The 17,115-nt window shown below is 41.1% G+C and overlaps 1 protein-coding gene and 1 pseudogene across 2 annotated transcripts in view; one reads left to right on the forward strand and one right to left on the reverse strand.

Moving 5' to 3' along the window:
• The window catches only part of CDADC1 (cytidine and dCMP deaminase domain containing 1), a 49,519-nt gene that overhangs the window by 24,133 nt on the left and 8,271 nt on the right, over positions 1–17,115 (forward strand). For both annotated transcript variants that reach the window (XM_053563747.1, XM_053563749.1), the window contains 4 exons: positions 5,747–6,316; positions 10,392–10,441; positions 13,699–13,868; positions 16,612–16,801. In XM_053563747.1, coding sequence (XP_053419722.1) covers positions 5,747–6,316; positions 10,392–10,441; positions 13,699–13,868; positions 16,612–16,801 — 980 coding nt within the window. The remainder of the gene's footprint in view (positions 1–5,746; positions 6,317–10,391; positions 10,442–13,698; positions 13,869–16,611; positions 16,802–17,115) is intronic.
• On the reverse strand, positions 1,795–3,706 carry LOC128566972 (Golgi membrane protein 1-like; annotated as a pseudogene).

Below are 17,115 nucleotides of genomic sequence, written 5' to 3' on the forward strand. Positions count from 1 at the left end.
TCATGAAAACCCTTTGTGCTTCTGATTCTATTTTGTACCCAGGTATGTCTGCAAATCATTCTTCCATTTAAAATAAAATATGTGTATCTAGTACATGGGCACCATGGCATATTAAAAAAAAGGGCAAAATGCTTTTCCTCAAGGTGTTATTTAGAGTCCAAAGTTTAACACATCGTCTAGTACCCAATGAGTAACACGGATTGTGAGTCATGTGCGACCTCAGAGGAGAAACCGTGATCCTTGCTGATTGGCACGGTGTACATGAGAAAGGCCGACCTGGTGCAGAAGCAGGTCTCAGTGCAGGAGAAGGGCATGTGTGCGGTCACTATCGGATTGTAAGAAGCACGTTCCTGGGTCCATATTTGAGGATTATTCTTAGCGAATAGTTGCAGATGGATTTTAATGATAGTTTGGAGCTTTAGTGGGCTTTGGACTTTATCTAATGGAACAGAGTTCCTAGACCTGTTCTGAGGAGGAGCTATTTTCATTTACATCAGAGTGTTAGGAGTAATGATCAGCTCTGTGTCGAGGTCCATGCTTTCAGCTACAAGTGGCAGAACTTCTAGATGTGGGTCCTGTGGCTAGAAGTCCCCTTGCTGCAACAAGTATTTCAAGAAGGTGGATGCCTCCGGTAATGATGTGATTCTATGGTCTCTCCACTGCAGTTAGAATGGGGAGACAGGCGTGATGGCAGTCGCAGTTTTTTCTCCTTTTCCCAATTAACCAGACAGATTGGATATTCATTTTATCACTGAGTTCACCTGACCGTAAATTCTTATTTATAGATAATATGGAGCCACTGAAGATTTTTGAGAAAATTTATGATTTAAATTTTGTTGTCCTTGAATTGGAGATAGGAGAAATTAGAGACTGGGACTTTGATTAGTAGACAGCATTAGGCAAGGGAGAAAATAGCATTTAAGCTAGGCACAGGGGCTTATATAAACAAAACTGCTATTTTAGATGAAGCTTATATACTATTGAGTTATCTTGGGAAGGGGGCATGTTCAGACTCCCTGCTGCAGCTAATTTTAGTTACAATTACTATTACCTCAGTTACAAAGCACACGTTTCTGTAGTTCAGTGGTTCTCAAAAAGGCTGTGGCCTCCTGATGGTCTAGGAAGTCGATACTATTTTGATGATACAACTACTTAGACACTAATGGTGCCCAAACAAGGATAGGTGAGACTCCTGTTGCACTGTCATGGATCAGGGCAGTGGTAGTCACTGCACTCTACCCTGCGCCAGGAAAAAAATTATACAAGGATATTCTTGATAAAACAGTAAAAATTATTAATTTCATTAAATTCTAACCCTTGCCTACACTTATTAATATTCTTCTTAATATTCTCCGTGAGGAAACAGGAGATGGGCATAAAGCACTTGTGCTGAGTATGAAGATTGCCTAAGGGAAAAGCACTTACGCCATTGTTGAGTTGCAGACTGAATACCTACTTTTTTCATGGAAGACCGTGAACTCACAAACTAAGGTTAATTAGACATAGATGCTTGTCAGACATTTTCTCATAAATAAAGTGATCTTGCCACTTTCCGGAAAACAGCTGACAATATTTGTTCCCAGTGATAAAATGTGAGCTTTCAAAGGAAAATTACAATTTCGGAAAACTCATATCCATCATTGTGAACTTGACAGCTTCCTAATACTCAGACTTTTTGATGAGATTGGTGGTAATATGAAGAGTGGGATTTTTAAAAACATTGTAAAATCAGTAAATCATTGTTTTCCAGATGACCAGTGCACCATGCTATGAAATACATGAGTAAAAGCCATTCTAAGCACAAGACAGACAAATTTGCTGAGATGGTTTCAGATTCCACATTATACCTAACCTTTAAGAAACTTTGCCTTGGCCAGGCGTGGTGGCTCTCGCCTGTAATCCTAGCACTCTGGGAGGCTGAAGTGGGTGAACAGCTTGAGCTCACAAGTTCGAGACCAGCCTCAACAAAAAGCAAGACCCCATCTAAAAATAGAAAATCTGAGACAAGAGGATCACTTGAGCCCAAGAGTTTGAGGTTGCTGTGAGCTATGATGCCACAGCATTCTACCCAAGGTGACAGCTTGAGACTGTCTGAAAAAAAAAGAAACTTTCCTTTGTCAAATTTTTTTTTTTTACAAGTCACATAATAGTGTTTTGTACATTAAAAATGATAACTATTATACAAGTAGTCTTTTTTAAAAATTCTCACACAAAACAGCTTTATAGTTAGCTGTTTAAAACTGTTGCTAGTGATGTTTGTGTTAACAGTCAGTGCTCTAGGCCCTGGATTGTCAGAATTGGAAGTGAGTGCACAAGAATATAAGCCAGTCACTCGCTGTACCAGTGAGAACAGAACTCAGCCCAGCATGTAGAGAAAAGGACTCTAGAGGAGGGAAAAAGAGTTCTCCACATGGAGTCGGTCTCCCTCACATTAGAAGACAGACTCTTGCTACATGTTGTTTTCTTTCACAGTTATGCAGAATAAAGGGGCGCCATCGCTGCCACACTCTAAGGACAGCTCTTCTCCTATTTCTGGTACTGATCTCCTCATGAAATACCTATTAGCCAAAAATTTTGACAAATAAGATACATCAAAAGCACCCCCCCCCCCCAAATTTTCTAAGAGACAGTCCAATTTTTCCTAAGGTACATACTCATTTCCACAATAACCATCTTTAGATGTACATTTTACATAGTACATTTACTCAGTATGTTTCACAGCTTTGACTGTTCGGTCCCTCGTGAATATTTTGTAGTGATCGCTTCAGTCCTGATGTAAAATATGTGAATTCCAGCTCAGTTCAGAGTGTACGGTTCCACTTTTCACGATGATCAAATAAACTTATGGTGTCTTTTTTCTGATCTTCAGCAATAAAAACATTTAGGTTTCTGTCATTCTCAGCAAGGGCTGCCTGCTTGTCTGTTTCAGATTCTGCCTCACTTTCATCCATGTTGTAGTCATCATCATCTCCCAGTTTTTGCTGGTTTCTCCCTTCCTCAGCAGCATCCTGCTCCTCTTGCCCATTGGGAATGACAAGCCGGTCCCGCTCTGGGCCCTCAGTCTCCTGATTTTCCTGGCTCAGCAATAAGGCAGCTGGTACTTGTGGGGCTTGGCTCAGCTCTCTGGCTCTTCCCAAGCCTCTTCCACTTATTGGTCTGTCCTCCACAGCCTGCTCCTGGCCTGGCTCCTGCAGCAGCCCTAGGCCGCCCCTCTGAGACTCCTCGCTGACAACCTGGATCTCATTGGTTTCCTCTTTTTTATCTTGGCTTTTCAAATCCAAAGCCACCTCAGAACTGGGGGTTGGCACCTGCCCCTTGCCATCACTGGGCACGTGTACCTTCCCTTCTGGCTCTTCTGCCTGTGATAGGCCTGCTTCTTGTGGCCTGGGCTGAGACTTGCTAAGCGTTTGGACCTGCTGACTTGGGTCTTTTTTTTCACTCAGGTCTCTGGAAACTACAGCCTCATTTCCCTTTTTGGTGACTTCTTCTATTCGTTCCTCACATTGCCCCTTCACCTCTTTCATCTGATTGATGCACTGGCTCCTTGCAGGACTCTGATAAGCCTCTCACTTGTGGTGATATTATTCACCAAAACCGTCTCCTTCTGCAGCTCCGGGGGCCGCTCAGCAACACGGGCCCCCGCTCGGAGGCCGCCAGGGCCGCGCTCCGCCGACTCCACACCCTGCACCCCTCCTTTGTCAAATTTTTATGTAACGTCAAAGAAGAATATTCATAATGTCAAGGAACAATATTCACAATTATCTGTTAAAATACTCTTTTTCACCTTCATATCTTCATATGCAGCCAAAAGCAGGTGTGAGAATCCAGCTGTCTGCATTAGATAAATAGTAAAGACTTTTATAAAAATTTAAAACAATGCCATTATTTTCACTTTGGGGGGAGAAATACAGGTTTTTTTCCATAGAGTGTTATTTTAACTAATGTGTGACAGGTTATTGTTATTTTAATGGTTCACATTTTGTTTTAACTTTCTAATATAGTAGATAGCAAAAGATATATTTCAACATAAATTAAGCTCTTTGGGGTCCTCAATAATTTAAAAATTCTAAAGAATGTAAATGGATTCTGAGATCAAGAAATTTGATCACCTCTGGTATAGCATTTGGCACTCGGATGTGAATGTTTGTCTAAAAAGTGTCCATCCTCTCTTCTCCTTGGATCAGGATCACTGGAGCAACTAAGATACTTAGATAAAAGGTTCATAATCACTGCTGGTTAGGAAACGAGTTACGAGAACTTGAGAGGGAAGGCAGGCAAAATGGAACAGGGGAAATACTCTGATACGGCCTTCAGGGGTTTCCAAATTGCTTTGTAGCACAAGGCACAGTTAGTCAGGAGTAGCAGGCAGTACATAAGCATGTTCGTGTGTTTAAGTCAGACTTTTTAGGTCATCTATTATTTTGAAGGCTAGAGTACCCTGTGGGCCATCTGTCTATTCTTCCTGGCACAGTCACCAAAAAAAAGTCTGTAGCCTGTCCTCGTTGAAACTTACATGAGATACTAGCAAAGGGGGTCTTTGTGTTGTAAACTGTTCACTGATGAACACGCGTGTGCTTAACTATGTATAAGGCATCTTGTCATTCAATCTCAAATACAGATTAAAATATTTTTTCATGTTTATTATCCAGTTATGTTTTCTCTTTTGTAAATTGTTCATATCTTTTGTCTGTCTTGAGGCCTTATTCTTGTCTATTCATATGTGTTCTTAATGAATAAAAATCTTTTTTATATATTAAAGATTATTAACCTTTCCTCTGTCACATTGATTAAAAAATGTTCCTTTTAGTTTGTTGTTTTGTCCTTAGTTTTGTGAACCTGAAACAAGTTAATATTGCCCAACCAGCACCACCCCAACATTACATAAGACATTTTCCATGTTAAAAATCTTTCGTGGACATTTTTGATAACTATTACCTTTTATTATAAGGAAGACCATAATTTGCTTAACCATTCCCCCATTTTGGTCATTTAGAGTTATTACTATTTTAAAGAATGCTATACTAAATATTCACGCATTAATTTTTTTCTATTTAGAATATTTTGCCAAAATGACTTCTCTGAAGAATTCTAGTTAGAGGACAGGAACATTTTTAATGCATGGATAAATTGTTTATTCCAGATAAAAAAACTCTGGACAATATCAGGTGCTGGCTGTAACATTTTGAAAATTAACCCTGAAGGACTCTTCTGAATATAGTACTGGCATGGGGCTTTTTGACCACACTTAGCAAAACCAGTGATTCCACAAGTACCTTCCCAGGTCTGATCTGTTAGATGTTAGCTAACTTTGTAGAAAAGCCCAGATAGTAAATATTTTAGGCTTTGCAAGCCATGTAGTGTCTGTCATAGCTACTCAACTCTGCCATGCAAAAGCAGCCAAAGAGTGTGTGTCTATATGCCAATAAAAACTTTATTTATGAACACTATAAAAATAGAATTTCCCATAATTTCATGTCACAAAATATTCTTTTGATTTGTCCCTCTATTTAAAAATGCAACACCCATTATTAAGCTGCAAGCTATACAAACCCCGACAATGTCCTGGATTTGGCCTGTGGGTGGTGATTTGCCAACCCTTGGGCTATGTGAGAGACGACATGATAATAGACATATCATTATAAATGTCTATTGGGGCCTTTAAATCCGCAAGGACAGCGTGGATTTATCAAGAAAACCCTAACTCTAGCATGTGTCAGATAATTACTTTTTATATTTTGTATTTCAGCTGGAGTTAACCGAATTTCATATTGGCCTGCTGATCCAGAAATAAGTTTGCTTACTGCAGCTTCTAGCTCTGAAGACGCAAAGTTAGATGCCAAAGCAGTGGAAAGATTGAAGTCCAACAGTCGGGCCCATGTGTGTGTCTTACTTCAGCCTGTGGTGTGTTATATGGTGCAGTTTGTAGAGGAGACCTCGTACAAATGTGACTTTATTCAAAAAATTGCAAAAATACTGCCAGATGCTAACATTGACTTTTATTCTGAATGTAAACAAGAAAGAATAAAAGAATATGAAATGTTTTTTTTGGTTTCAAATGAAGACATGCATAAGCAAATACTGATGACTATAGGTCTGGAGAACCTGTGTGAGAATCCCTACTTTAGCAATCTAAGGCAAAACATGAAAGACCTTGTCCTACTTTTGGCCACAGTAGCTTCCAGTGTGCCCAACTATAAACACTTCGGATTTTTCTGTAGCAATCCAGAACAGATTAATGAAATTCACAATCAAAGTTTGCCACAGGAACTTGCAAGGCACTGCATGGTTCAGGCCAGGTTATTGGCTTATCGCACCGGTGAGTGACACGCTTAGTTCCTAAGGTGGGGCTGATTGGTTGGGCTGGATTTGTCTCTGAAGTAAAACGTTCATCTCATCTATGATACAGTTCATCTACTCCTAGATGCTAGAATTTTGTTGCTCATACAATTTACAGAAGTTAGACACGAGTGGATGACTCTTCTAGCAGTTTTAGGATTCCTGTGGCCTTATATTCGTACAAATAGATCAGGACCTGAATTATCTAGGCCCTTTTATGATTTCATTGTTCATTGAACCTCCACTAAAGATAGGACAAAAAGAGAAGAGAGAGAACCAAAATCATTCATTTTTGTTAACTTCAATACTTTGTATGCAATATTTAATAAAAACTTAAAAAAAATCTTTACAATATTATTGAAGTACTTTTGCAGGAGTAGAGGTTCTCAATTGTTGACCTATCAGCATCACCATTGAAACTTAAAAAGTTCAATGCTCAAATCTTAACCCCAACCTATTAAACCACGTCCCTAACCAAGTGTGGTATAGTGAGCCTTTGTTTTTGTTGTTGTTTTTTGAGACAGTCTCAAGCTGTCACCCTCTGTAGAGTGCTGTAGCATCATAGCTCACAGCAACCTCAGACTCCTTGGCTTAAGTGATTCTCTTGCCTCAGCCTCCCAAATAGCTGGGACTACAGGCACCTGCCACAATGCCCGGCTATTTTTTTTTTTGTTGCAGTTGTCATTGTTTTAGCTGGCCTGGGCCGGGTTCGAACCTGCCAGCCTTGGTGTATGTGGCCGACACCCTACCCAAATGAGTCACGGGTGCCCTCCCAAGCCTTTGTTTTTCTAAAAAAGTTCTGCAAGACGTTCTGACATTTAGTAGGGTTGATAATCCCTCAATTATTATGAAAGAATTTAATTTGATAGCCACAAACTATATGACTTCAAAATTGTGTAAAAGTCTGATTTAAGGTAATTGTATTGCAGTTTATATATTACTCTCTGCCAACTCCCACTTTGTAAAGGATTTTTCTGTACACCATTCAGAAAGACAGAAAACAAATGGGAATAGCTGGTATAGACGTAATTCACTAATTCCCCTTGATGAGAATTCAACCCACCTCTGTTTCTGGTCCAGAGTAAGTTTGCAGGTGTGCCACCGCCGTTCCTTTGTTGGATCTTGGTGCCTCTGGCTTCTCAGAGGAGAGCCCTCATCATGCTGTCCCTGACTGCACACTGGAGGCTGCGCTGTGTCTCTGTGCAGACGGGCGAGTGTGGATGTGGATCTGTGTGTATATTCTTCACTAGAGGCTCTGCTGTGTAGTTACATTCTAAATCATAAACTTACTTAATACTATGCAGAGTTTTGCAAACAAAGCCATGCTTCTGTATTTGCTGGGCAGTTTAAAAGATTTTTCAGGGTTAATCATGGATGATTTTTTACCTGGAATTCAAATCCTGAATAAGGTGCGATTCTGCCATCACACACTCCATTGTGTGTTCACCCAGGGACGATACCATGTCTTAGTCATCATTTTTTCCGTAGTGCTAAACACTATATATATATATATATTTTTTTTTTTTTTTTTTTTTTTTGAGACAGAGTCTCACTATGTTGCCCTCGGTAGAGTGCTGTGGTGTCACAGCTCACAGCAACCTCAAACTCTTGGGCTCAAGTGATTCTAGCCTCCCAAGTAGCTGGGACTACAGGCACTTGCCGCAATGCCTGGCTATTTTTTTTTGTTCTAGTTGTCATTTGGTGGGCACAGGCCGGGTTCAAACCCGCCAGCCCCAGTGTATGTGGCTGGTGCCTTAGCTGCTGAGTTATAGGTGCTGAGCCAGTATATGTTGAATGGATAGAAGAAATCTTTTTAGATACAAAGATAAATGGTCCACAAGCCCTTATCCAAAGCCCTTGGAGCCAGATGAAAAGGAATTCAGAATTTTTCAGATTTTAAGAAGTTATCATGGTGCATATGCTTTTATATAATGCTCCCAGTGGGGTCTGGGCCAGGACCTTGTAATCAGACACATTAAATGCACATACGGAGGGGGAAAAAAAGTGTGCATATTGGCACTAAGCAGAATAATTAAGGGCTATAAATACCTTGAGTCAGGTTTGGCCACAAAATAAGTGGATCGAACTTCAAAAAAAAAAGATATAAGGGATTTCAGATAAGGAATTCTGGACCTGTAAGTCTTCATTGTTGATTAATAACAATGACAATTTATTGAGTCCCTATTATGTGTCAGGCACTGAGCTGAGTGATGTGTATAAATATCCCATTTTACACCTGTGTTTCCAGTTACCTGAGTTTTAATTCATACTCTTCAGTTCAGTTCAATGACTTTATTTCTTCCTAATTAATAGATGAAGACGCCTTTTCATTAGACCATTTCATGTAAAAATATACATACGATTGAAATAAATTCTGAAACCTCTTAACAACCAATTTCTAAAACTAATTGAAAGTGCATGCTTAGTAATTGCTTTTTTGAATGATGACTAAAGAGGATTCACAGAGCTATAATTAAAAGTATGTTTCTAGAATACCTGGGATGGCTAAAAAGCAAAATGTTTAGACTCTTGCAGGAGAAAAGAGCACGAGAGCGTCACTTCCATCTGGTTTAAGGACTGAGTTTTGACCTCTTTTTGCACCCTGTTTACCCTACTAGAGTGGGTGTTTTCCAAAACTAAGGACTATGCCTTCCTCCCAGACCACAGTATTGGTGAAAGTAGGCAGGGTAGCCAAGAAAGTTAACTGTTTTAGGTCATAGCTCAGTGATTCTCAGATTTTAGTGTGCACAAGAATCAAAGGGGGACCACAAGAAATGCAGGGTCCCGAGCCCTGCCTGCCTCCCTTGGGAGAGGTTGATGGGGGATCTCCGTAGAAGCCAGGAGCTTACCTTTTTTACAACCATCTAGCAATTCTGTGCAAGTGGTGTGTGGAGCACATGGGACAAATACTGACATGACCCCAGATTGAGGGTTGGTTAATGTAACCTCCGCTGTGTTCCAGAGCAAAGCGTTCCCTGATGTCAGTGATCAAAGAGGCCCAGGAGTCTGGCTCAGTGATCATAGTGGGCCTTTCCTTAAGAGGTGTACAGAGAAAACCCTGTGAATGACCAGATCGTAGAGAGCAGTTTCTGTAATCACAGCCCTAGATGTTGGTAATGACCTTTGTCTGTCACCAGCCTTGGGGCTGGATGAAATGAACTCCATTTTGAATGGATGAAAATGTATTGTAACTTGAGATGATAGGTGATAAAGGATATTATGATGGCATAACTTTAGCTAGGTAGGAGGGCTGCAAGCTGATTTGTAAAAATACTATGGTTTTCATATTAGTGTATATTTGTCTTAGAAATTTGAAATTCAATCCCGTGTAGAAGACAAAAGTAGATCCTTAATATATAAAGTTAGTGGTTTTAAGAAGTACAGCTTGTTGCAAAGATGTAGGGAAACTATATGCAGGGAAATTATAATCTTGTGTTTGTAACTTCTGCCACTTGATTTACAAGGTAAACTGAAGGTCAGGGAAGGGACAACTTTGTTTAAATGAAAAGTTCCTGCATGTACCCTCTAGCCTAGTAGGTAGGTAGGTAGTTTGGTAGATAGATGAATAGATAGGAAAGTCCATGAAGATTTATATTTGTGGTAGAAGCTTGAGCTTTTTTTCTTAGCAAGAACACTTCCATAAAATGTCTTTTCTGTTATTGAAGTCTGGCTGGTGCTAGGAAAAGACAACGTTGGTCGTTGTGAACAGTTAGTACCTGAAATCCAAGTTCAGAAACCTTTATTCAGTTCCATCTTCTACAGAAGTAGTCGTTTAATCTCCACGTGCTAGTGGGGAATCAGTGAAGTTGCACTTGGTTCTGGTCACAGCTTTGCAGACGCCTGACTCTGGCTGTGCCTCCCCCACCAGCTCTATGTGTGCACGCGGACCCTGCTGGTTACTGGGTACTTAGCTCCCCTGCCTTTCTGTAACCAGTGAAGACGGCAAAGCTATATTTATGAAATATGTTTCAATAAATGGTTATTTTTGGAAAAATATATTCCTGAAACTAATAGATCATGGATTTCTGCTGAGTTAAATGCCGTGTATCTTTCAGAGGATCATAAAACAGGAGTCGGAGCAGTCATCTGGGCAGAAAGGAAATCTGTAAGTATGAAAATAAGTCTTTAAATATTTAACCTGGCTTTCGTGTAAATATAGTTCAGTCATATAGTTCAGTTCATTCAGTGCATGACCCACTGAGGTTAATAGTTTTATAGCAGTGCTTGTATTAAGGTTATAAACATTTGCTCACTCCCGCAAGAATTTTCTAGACAGATGCATTCATTCAGCAAGCTGTCATTAAACACCTTTACCCGTCCCTGTAACTGGGCACACGAGCTGGGCACCATGCCACAGGGTACATGGAGGATTTAAAGATCACATTTTCTGCCTTTAAAGCCTTTTTGTTTGGAGCCAGAAGAGTAAAAAGGAGATTGATATGTAAGTGTAACCGATAGTGTGAGAACATAGAGGAGGAACCCCCAGTCTGCTTGGAGAAATGAGTGACCGTCAGAGATCAGTCTTGAAGAAGGAGAGTCTATCAGACAGAGAAGGGGTAGAAAGAAAAATGCAAAGTCACGAGTGAAGGGGAGTGCGGGGAAGTCCAGGGGGTTGGCCTGTCCAGGGCCCCGTGCACAGTGGGGACGCACTGGACTGACTGTGACCTCTGGGTCCCACGTAAAGAGTTTAGACTTTAGACAGTGGCACTAGCCAGTAGAAATAAACGGCAAGCCACTTACGGATTCTAAAATTTTCTAGGAACCAATAAAAATTACAAATTTGTATGCTGCATTTTTTGATATTCTGCATCTTTTTGGATATTAAGTCTTCAAAATCTTTAGTGTATTTTATACTTAGAGCACCTCTCTGGACTGACTGCATGTGGAGAATGGTGATCGTATTGGTGGGTGCAGTCCAGATTTTTTAAGGGAAAATGATTTGACCAGATTTGTATTGTAAAAAGAATGAAGTGGGCTGGACAGGAAATAGATTAATGAGAGATGATGAAGATTTGGAGTTATAGGGATGGGTTAGGAATTAAAGGTAATCAGTTAGTAACCATATAGCTGATGGAAATAGGAGCCAAAGTGTGCTCCAGTGGACTTTATGGCAAATACAGTAGAATGTCCACAGTTAACCACCTCGTTAAGGTGGCCTAATCTTCATAGACAGACATGGATCACATGTGCCCGTACAATAGGCCTGCTTCCTTAAGGTCGAGCAGTTGTTACCGCCCCTGTGGTGGTCAACTTGCAGAGGTTCTACTCTAATTTGACAGTTTGCTTGATGTGTCACAGGCCCTGAGTTTAACCCAGCTGTCCTCCAGTACCCTCCCTGCCATGCCGCTCCTTCCTCAGTGGTCATCCTCTCGCTCCTTGTGACTCACACAGGCAGAAACCCTGTGCAATGGGTTCTACCTTCAAAATACCTCTCTGACTCTGCACATCTCTACCCCAACCTGAACTCTGACTAGGACAGGTTTCTCTGCCAGAAATCCCCAGAGTGTTTTGTGGGACTCATGTGCCCTGTTTCTGACCCTCCCCAGACTATAAGCTCCATAAAGGCAGGGACTCTCTGTTTTCCCCACACCTGCCACAGGCTTGGCCCGTGGTTGGGACTGTCATTTATGTTTACGTGAAGGCTCGGCAGCCTTTTAGCTTAATATCTGGTTCTAACTACTATGGAGAATTTCCGTTTCCAGTTATCTCTAGCATAAGCAGTCATCGTGGTAAAGCAGAAGACATTCAGGTTGGGGTCCAGCAACCTGGGCTTGCACTCTGTCTGTGCTATTTATTACCTTTGTGACCCTGTACAAGTTATTCAACCTCTCCTAGCCTCATTTTTGTTGTCAGCAAAATGGGGATAATAGCACTACTCTGTTTCAAGAATTGATCAAATGAAATAATGATGTGTAGTATAAAATAAAGCATGATGTATGACATCTAGTGATTGCTCAAGATTTATTAGTAGATAATATTTTACTGGCAGGCTTTTGTTGCCTCACTATGACATAGTTTTTTTTTTTTTTTTTTTTTTAGAGATAGAGTCTCACTTTATCACCCTTGGTAGAGTGACATGGCATCACACAGCTCACAGCAACCTCCAGCTCCTGGGCTTAGGCAATTCTCTTGCCTCGGCCTTCCGAGTAGCTGGGATTACAGGCATCCACCACAACATCTAGCTATTTTTTGTTGCAGTTTGGCCAGGGCCAGGTTCAAACCCATCCTCGGTATATGGGGCTGGCACCCTACTCACTGAGCCATAGGCACCGCCCCCCATAACATAGTTTTTATTAAGCTACTACAGTAATAAGTCTGTTGATAGGATATTATCACTTAAGTATAATGTAATGAAGATTATAGAATATTCCAACACTTACCATTAACAAAATATGTCATAATAATCTATAAAGCATTCATATTCAACTAATATGCCATTGACCAAGAGACCTAAGAGCCACTGAAGTAAGTTCTGTGATAATATATTACATATAATACAGGCTAAATACTGAATATTGAAGGGAAATGCATTTTTTAAACTAAATCAAAATGATCCATTTTAGCCCAATGGAAATTGCCTGTTCAAAGTATTTTTAAAATTTCTGACTTGTTAACCAATAACACAGCACAGAGCATATGAGACATTAGCAATCTCTTCCTGAGTACCTGCTATGTACAGACCACTCTTAGCATGAGTAGTTTAAGAGATAGAAAAGAAGAATGAAACAAGATTTCTGCTCTCCAGGCCCTTATAATCTATTTGCAAGGAAATGTCTGATTCAAGTGAAACAGTTTGTGAGTTAAATAAGGTAGCATTTAATTAATTGCTAAAACTAAGGACTGCTTTGAGAGTTAGACCAGAGAGGGAGTTAGTCTGCTTAGAATTTAGCTTTGAGGGCGGCACCTGTGGCTCAGTGAGTAGGGCGCCAGCCCCATATGCCAAGGGTGGCAGGTTCAAACTCAGCCCCAGCCAAACTGCAACAAAAAAAATAGCCGGGCGTTGTGGCGGGTGCCTGTAGTCCCAGCTGCTCGGGAGGCTGAGGCAAGAGAATCGCGTAAGCCCAAGAGTTAGAGGTTGCGCTGAGCCGTGTGACGCCACGGCACTCTACCCGAGGGCAATACAGTGAGACTCTGTCTCTACAAAAAAAAAAAAAGAATTTAGCTTTGATAACACTGCACTGCAGTAGGAGGATCTGACGTTGTAGGGTTTTTAAAATTTTTTTTGATGGTTCACTTTGTTATAGAAAATTGGATGAATATTCATTACACTAGGTATTATAGCAAGCTTTAGAAATACAAACACTTTAAATTGTCTTTTCAGAATGTTGAGACTAACCGTTGTTGGTTTTCTCACTTTTGTAGAGAAGTTGTGATGGAACAGGTGCCATGTACTTCATAGGATGTGGTTATAATGCTTTTCCTGTTGGATCCGAGTATGCTGACTTCCCACACATGGATGACAAGCAAAAAGACCGAGAAATAAGGAAATTCAGATACATTATACACGCAGAACAGAATGCCTTGACATTTAGGTATGATTTTTTTTTTTAACATGTACTTCTCCTTAAAATATAGCAAGGGTTAGTTGAAATTAGTTTTCTTACCCTTTTTCTAATTCTAAGAAATTTCCTTTTCAGAAGTATAACTTTGGTAAATCTTGGTTCTCATTGCCAGATCTGAGGCCATTATCACAGAGTCCCCAGGCCCTTCCAACGTATTGAGCAAACCTTTTCTGTTAGTCCGTCTTTTTCTCAACATGAAACTGCTTGCAAGTCAGCCTCTCCTATTTCTGGATGTTAAGATCTCCTTTGTTTTCTAAATCTAGACCACATAAATCTGGACTATATATTTATGAATATAGTCACATGCCACATAACATTCCAGTCAACAACAGACCACATCTAAGACAGTGGTCCCATAAGATTATAATGGAACTGAAAAATTCCTATCACCTGGCGACATAGCCACTACAATGTCGTAGCATGACACATTACATTTTCTATGTTTAGATACACAAATACCACCGTATCACAGTTGCCTTCAGCATTTAGAACAGTAACACGCTGCACAGGTGCACAGCCCAGGCCAGCAGGCCGCCCGGCATAGCACAAGTGCGCAGCAGGCTGCCCCATCTAGGTTTGCCTAAGCACACTCTGTGATGTTCACACAGGGCAAAATCACCTAACAGCACATTTTTCAGAATGTGTCCCCAATGTTAATTTAGATAATTTCCAGGAACACTTCTTAGCCTTTACCTAAAGCAGCAGTTCTCAACCTGTGGGTCATGACCCCTTTTTTCTATTTGTAACAATGTGGCAATTAGGAAGGTTGAGAACCACTGAACTAAATGGATGAAGTTAGAGAATTTAAAAAACTGAATACGATGTGGCTCCTGTCCTTGGAGAGCCTCTAACACAGGAGGTGATACAGCAGACTGCAGCCACCTACGCAGTGGTTCTGCAAAAGAGAGGAAGGCAAGGGCAGCGCCTGTGGCTCAGTCGGTAAGGCGCCGGCCCCATATACCGAGGGTGGCGGGTTCAAACCCGGCCCTGGCTGAATTGCAACCAAAAAATAGCCGGGCGTTGTGGTGGGCGCCTGTAGTCCCAGCTACTCGGGAGACTGGGGCAAGAGAATCGCTTAAGCCCAGGAGTTGGAGGTTGCTGTGAGCTGTGTGATGCCACGGCACTCTACTGAGGGCCATAAAGTGAGACTCTGTCTCTACAAAAAAAAAAAAAGAGAGGAAGGCAAAATGCTGAGGACACTCAGGGGCCGCTACAGACAAGGAGGGGGTGCAGTTTTATGAAAGAGCTGGCATTCAAGCTACGCTTTAAAGAATTGCTAGGACCAAAAAAAAAAAAAGAATTGCTAGGACCTTGGGGCGGCGCCTGTGGCTCAAGGAGTAGGGCGCCGGTCCCATATGCCAGAGGTGGCGGGTTCAAACCCAGCCCTGGCCAAAAAATCACAAAAAAAAAAAAAAAAAAGAATTGCTAGGACCGTGGCAGTTAGAGATGCTTCTTCAAAGGAAAGACCATTCTTGCTTCCAGCACAAGCGTGGTCTGGAAGTTGGGAAGCACGTGGTGTGTTTAGGAGTGGGAACGTTTTGCGCGGGCTGGAATGAGGCCATGTGGAGACGCAGCGCACCATGGCAGGCTTTCTCTCGGCAGCGAGGAGGCAGAATGGCTTTGACAAAGCGTGCTCGGGAAATCATGTAGGCAGGGTATTGTTTGAACAGAACTCAGTTTCCCTAGACCAGAGGCTCAACTAGGGCGGTGGATGTGGAAGGCTGGTGGAGGGGGAATTGAAAACAGCTGTCAGGAGCAGCGTGAACCACAGAACCCAGAAGTCAGTCCCCATAGCCTCAGGTGGCCGCAGCCCTTAGTCCTAAACTATCCCGGCAGGCAGAATGTCACCAAAACTCTCCTGTCCTCAGTATCTTCATTACAAAGGTGCAAATATGTCAACTCCAAACTTTTCTTAAATAAAATTATTCTCTGATAGGGAAGGGGTAAGAGAACTATAACTCAAAACCTAACTTTAATATTAGTTTATTCATTTAGTAAGCATGTGTTAAATACCCAGTAGGTACCAAACAGAGCTAGGTCTCTTGGCTACCGTGAGTTAATATCTCATCACACATGGTAGCTCTTAAGGAGGTTTTAATCTCTAATTCCAACATTTTAAAGAGGTCTTTAGTTAGAAAGCATTGATTCCCTTTCATGTCTTTCCCTTTTTCTTTCTTTTTTTTTTTTTTTTCTTGTGGTTTTTGGCCGGGGCTGGGTTTGAACCCTCCACCTCCGGCATATGGGACTGGTGCCCTACTCACTGAGCCACAAGCGCCGCCCGTCTTTCCCTTTTTCTTTCTCTTTGGCGTCTCTTTCTCTTTTCATTTACTTGTAATCTGATACTGAGCATCTTACTTAGAATCAGTAAATTATTTTTAGCTATAATAATTGTCATGTTTAGGTTGTAATCGCAATTTATGGATTTACATATTTTGAACATAAGGCTTGAGCATATTGTTTATAATGTGAATCTATTTTTAAAAATAGTCCAATTTGAGTGTTTAAATATTTCTCTAAAGGGTGGCGCCTGTGGCTCAAGGAGTAGGGCGCCGGTCCCATATGCCGGAGGTGGCGGGTTCAAACCCAGCCCCGGCCAAAAACCACAAAAAAATAAATTAATTAAAAAAATAATAATAAAATAAATATTTCTCTAAAAAAAGTAATTTACCCTTTCAGAAACTACCTTCTTAATGCTTTATACATTTTTTTTCAGGTGTCAAGAAATAAAACCAGAAGAAAGAACCATGATTTTTGTGACAAAGTGCCCATGTGACGAATGTGTACCTTTAATTAAGGGTGCAGGCATAAAACAAATCTATGCAGGGGACGTAGATGTTGGAAAAAAGAAAGCAGATATCTCCTACATGAGGTTCGGGGAACTTGAGGGTGTGAGCAAATTTACTGTAAGTAGATACCTATTTTCCCCTAGGTGTGCTTTCTGTTGAAATAATAATGTTTCAGTCACCCTGATGCTTATTGTAAATTAGTGATTCTCACCTTTTTAAAGGATTTCAACAAATATTATCATTGAATTTTTTTTTTTATGTGCAAGCCCTTACCTACCTGCAAATGTGTGGCTAGGAATCCTCCCCTGGTGAACGTGGTCTCTGCAGAGTTGAACCCAACTGCGCCGGTCTTGAGCCAGCAGGCCTTTGGTGCCATCTGGTGGCTGAGGAAAGAACATCTTTGACCCGCCTTTTCACGCACCCTCCTCTGT

Source organism: Nycticebus coucang, chromosome 15, assembly GCF_027406575.1.
Source record: "Nycticebus coucang isolate mNycCou1 chromosome 15, mNycCou1.pri, whole genome shotgun sequence".
Taxonomy (NCBI): Eukaryota; Metazoa; Chordata; class Mammalia; order Primates; family Lorisidae; genus Nycticebus; species Nycticebus coucang.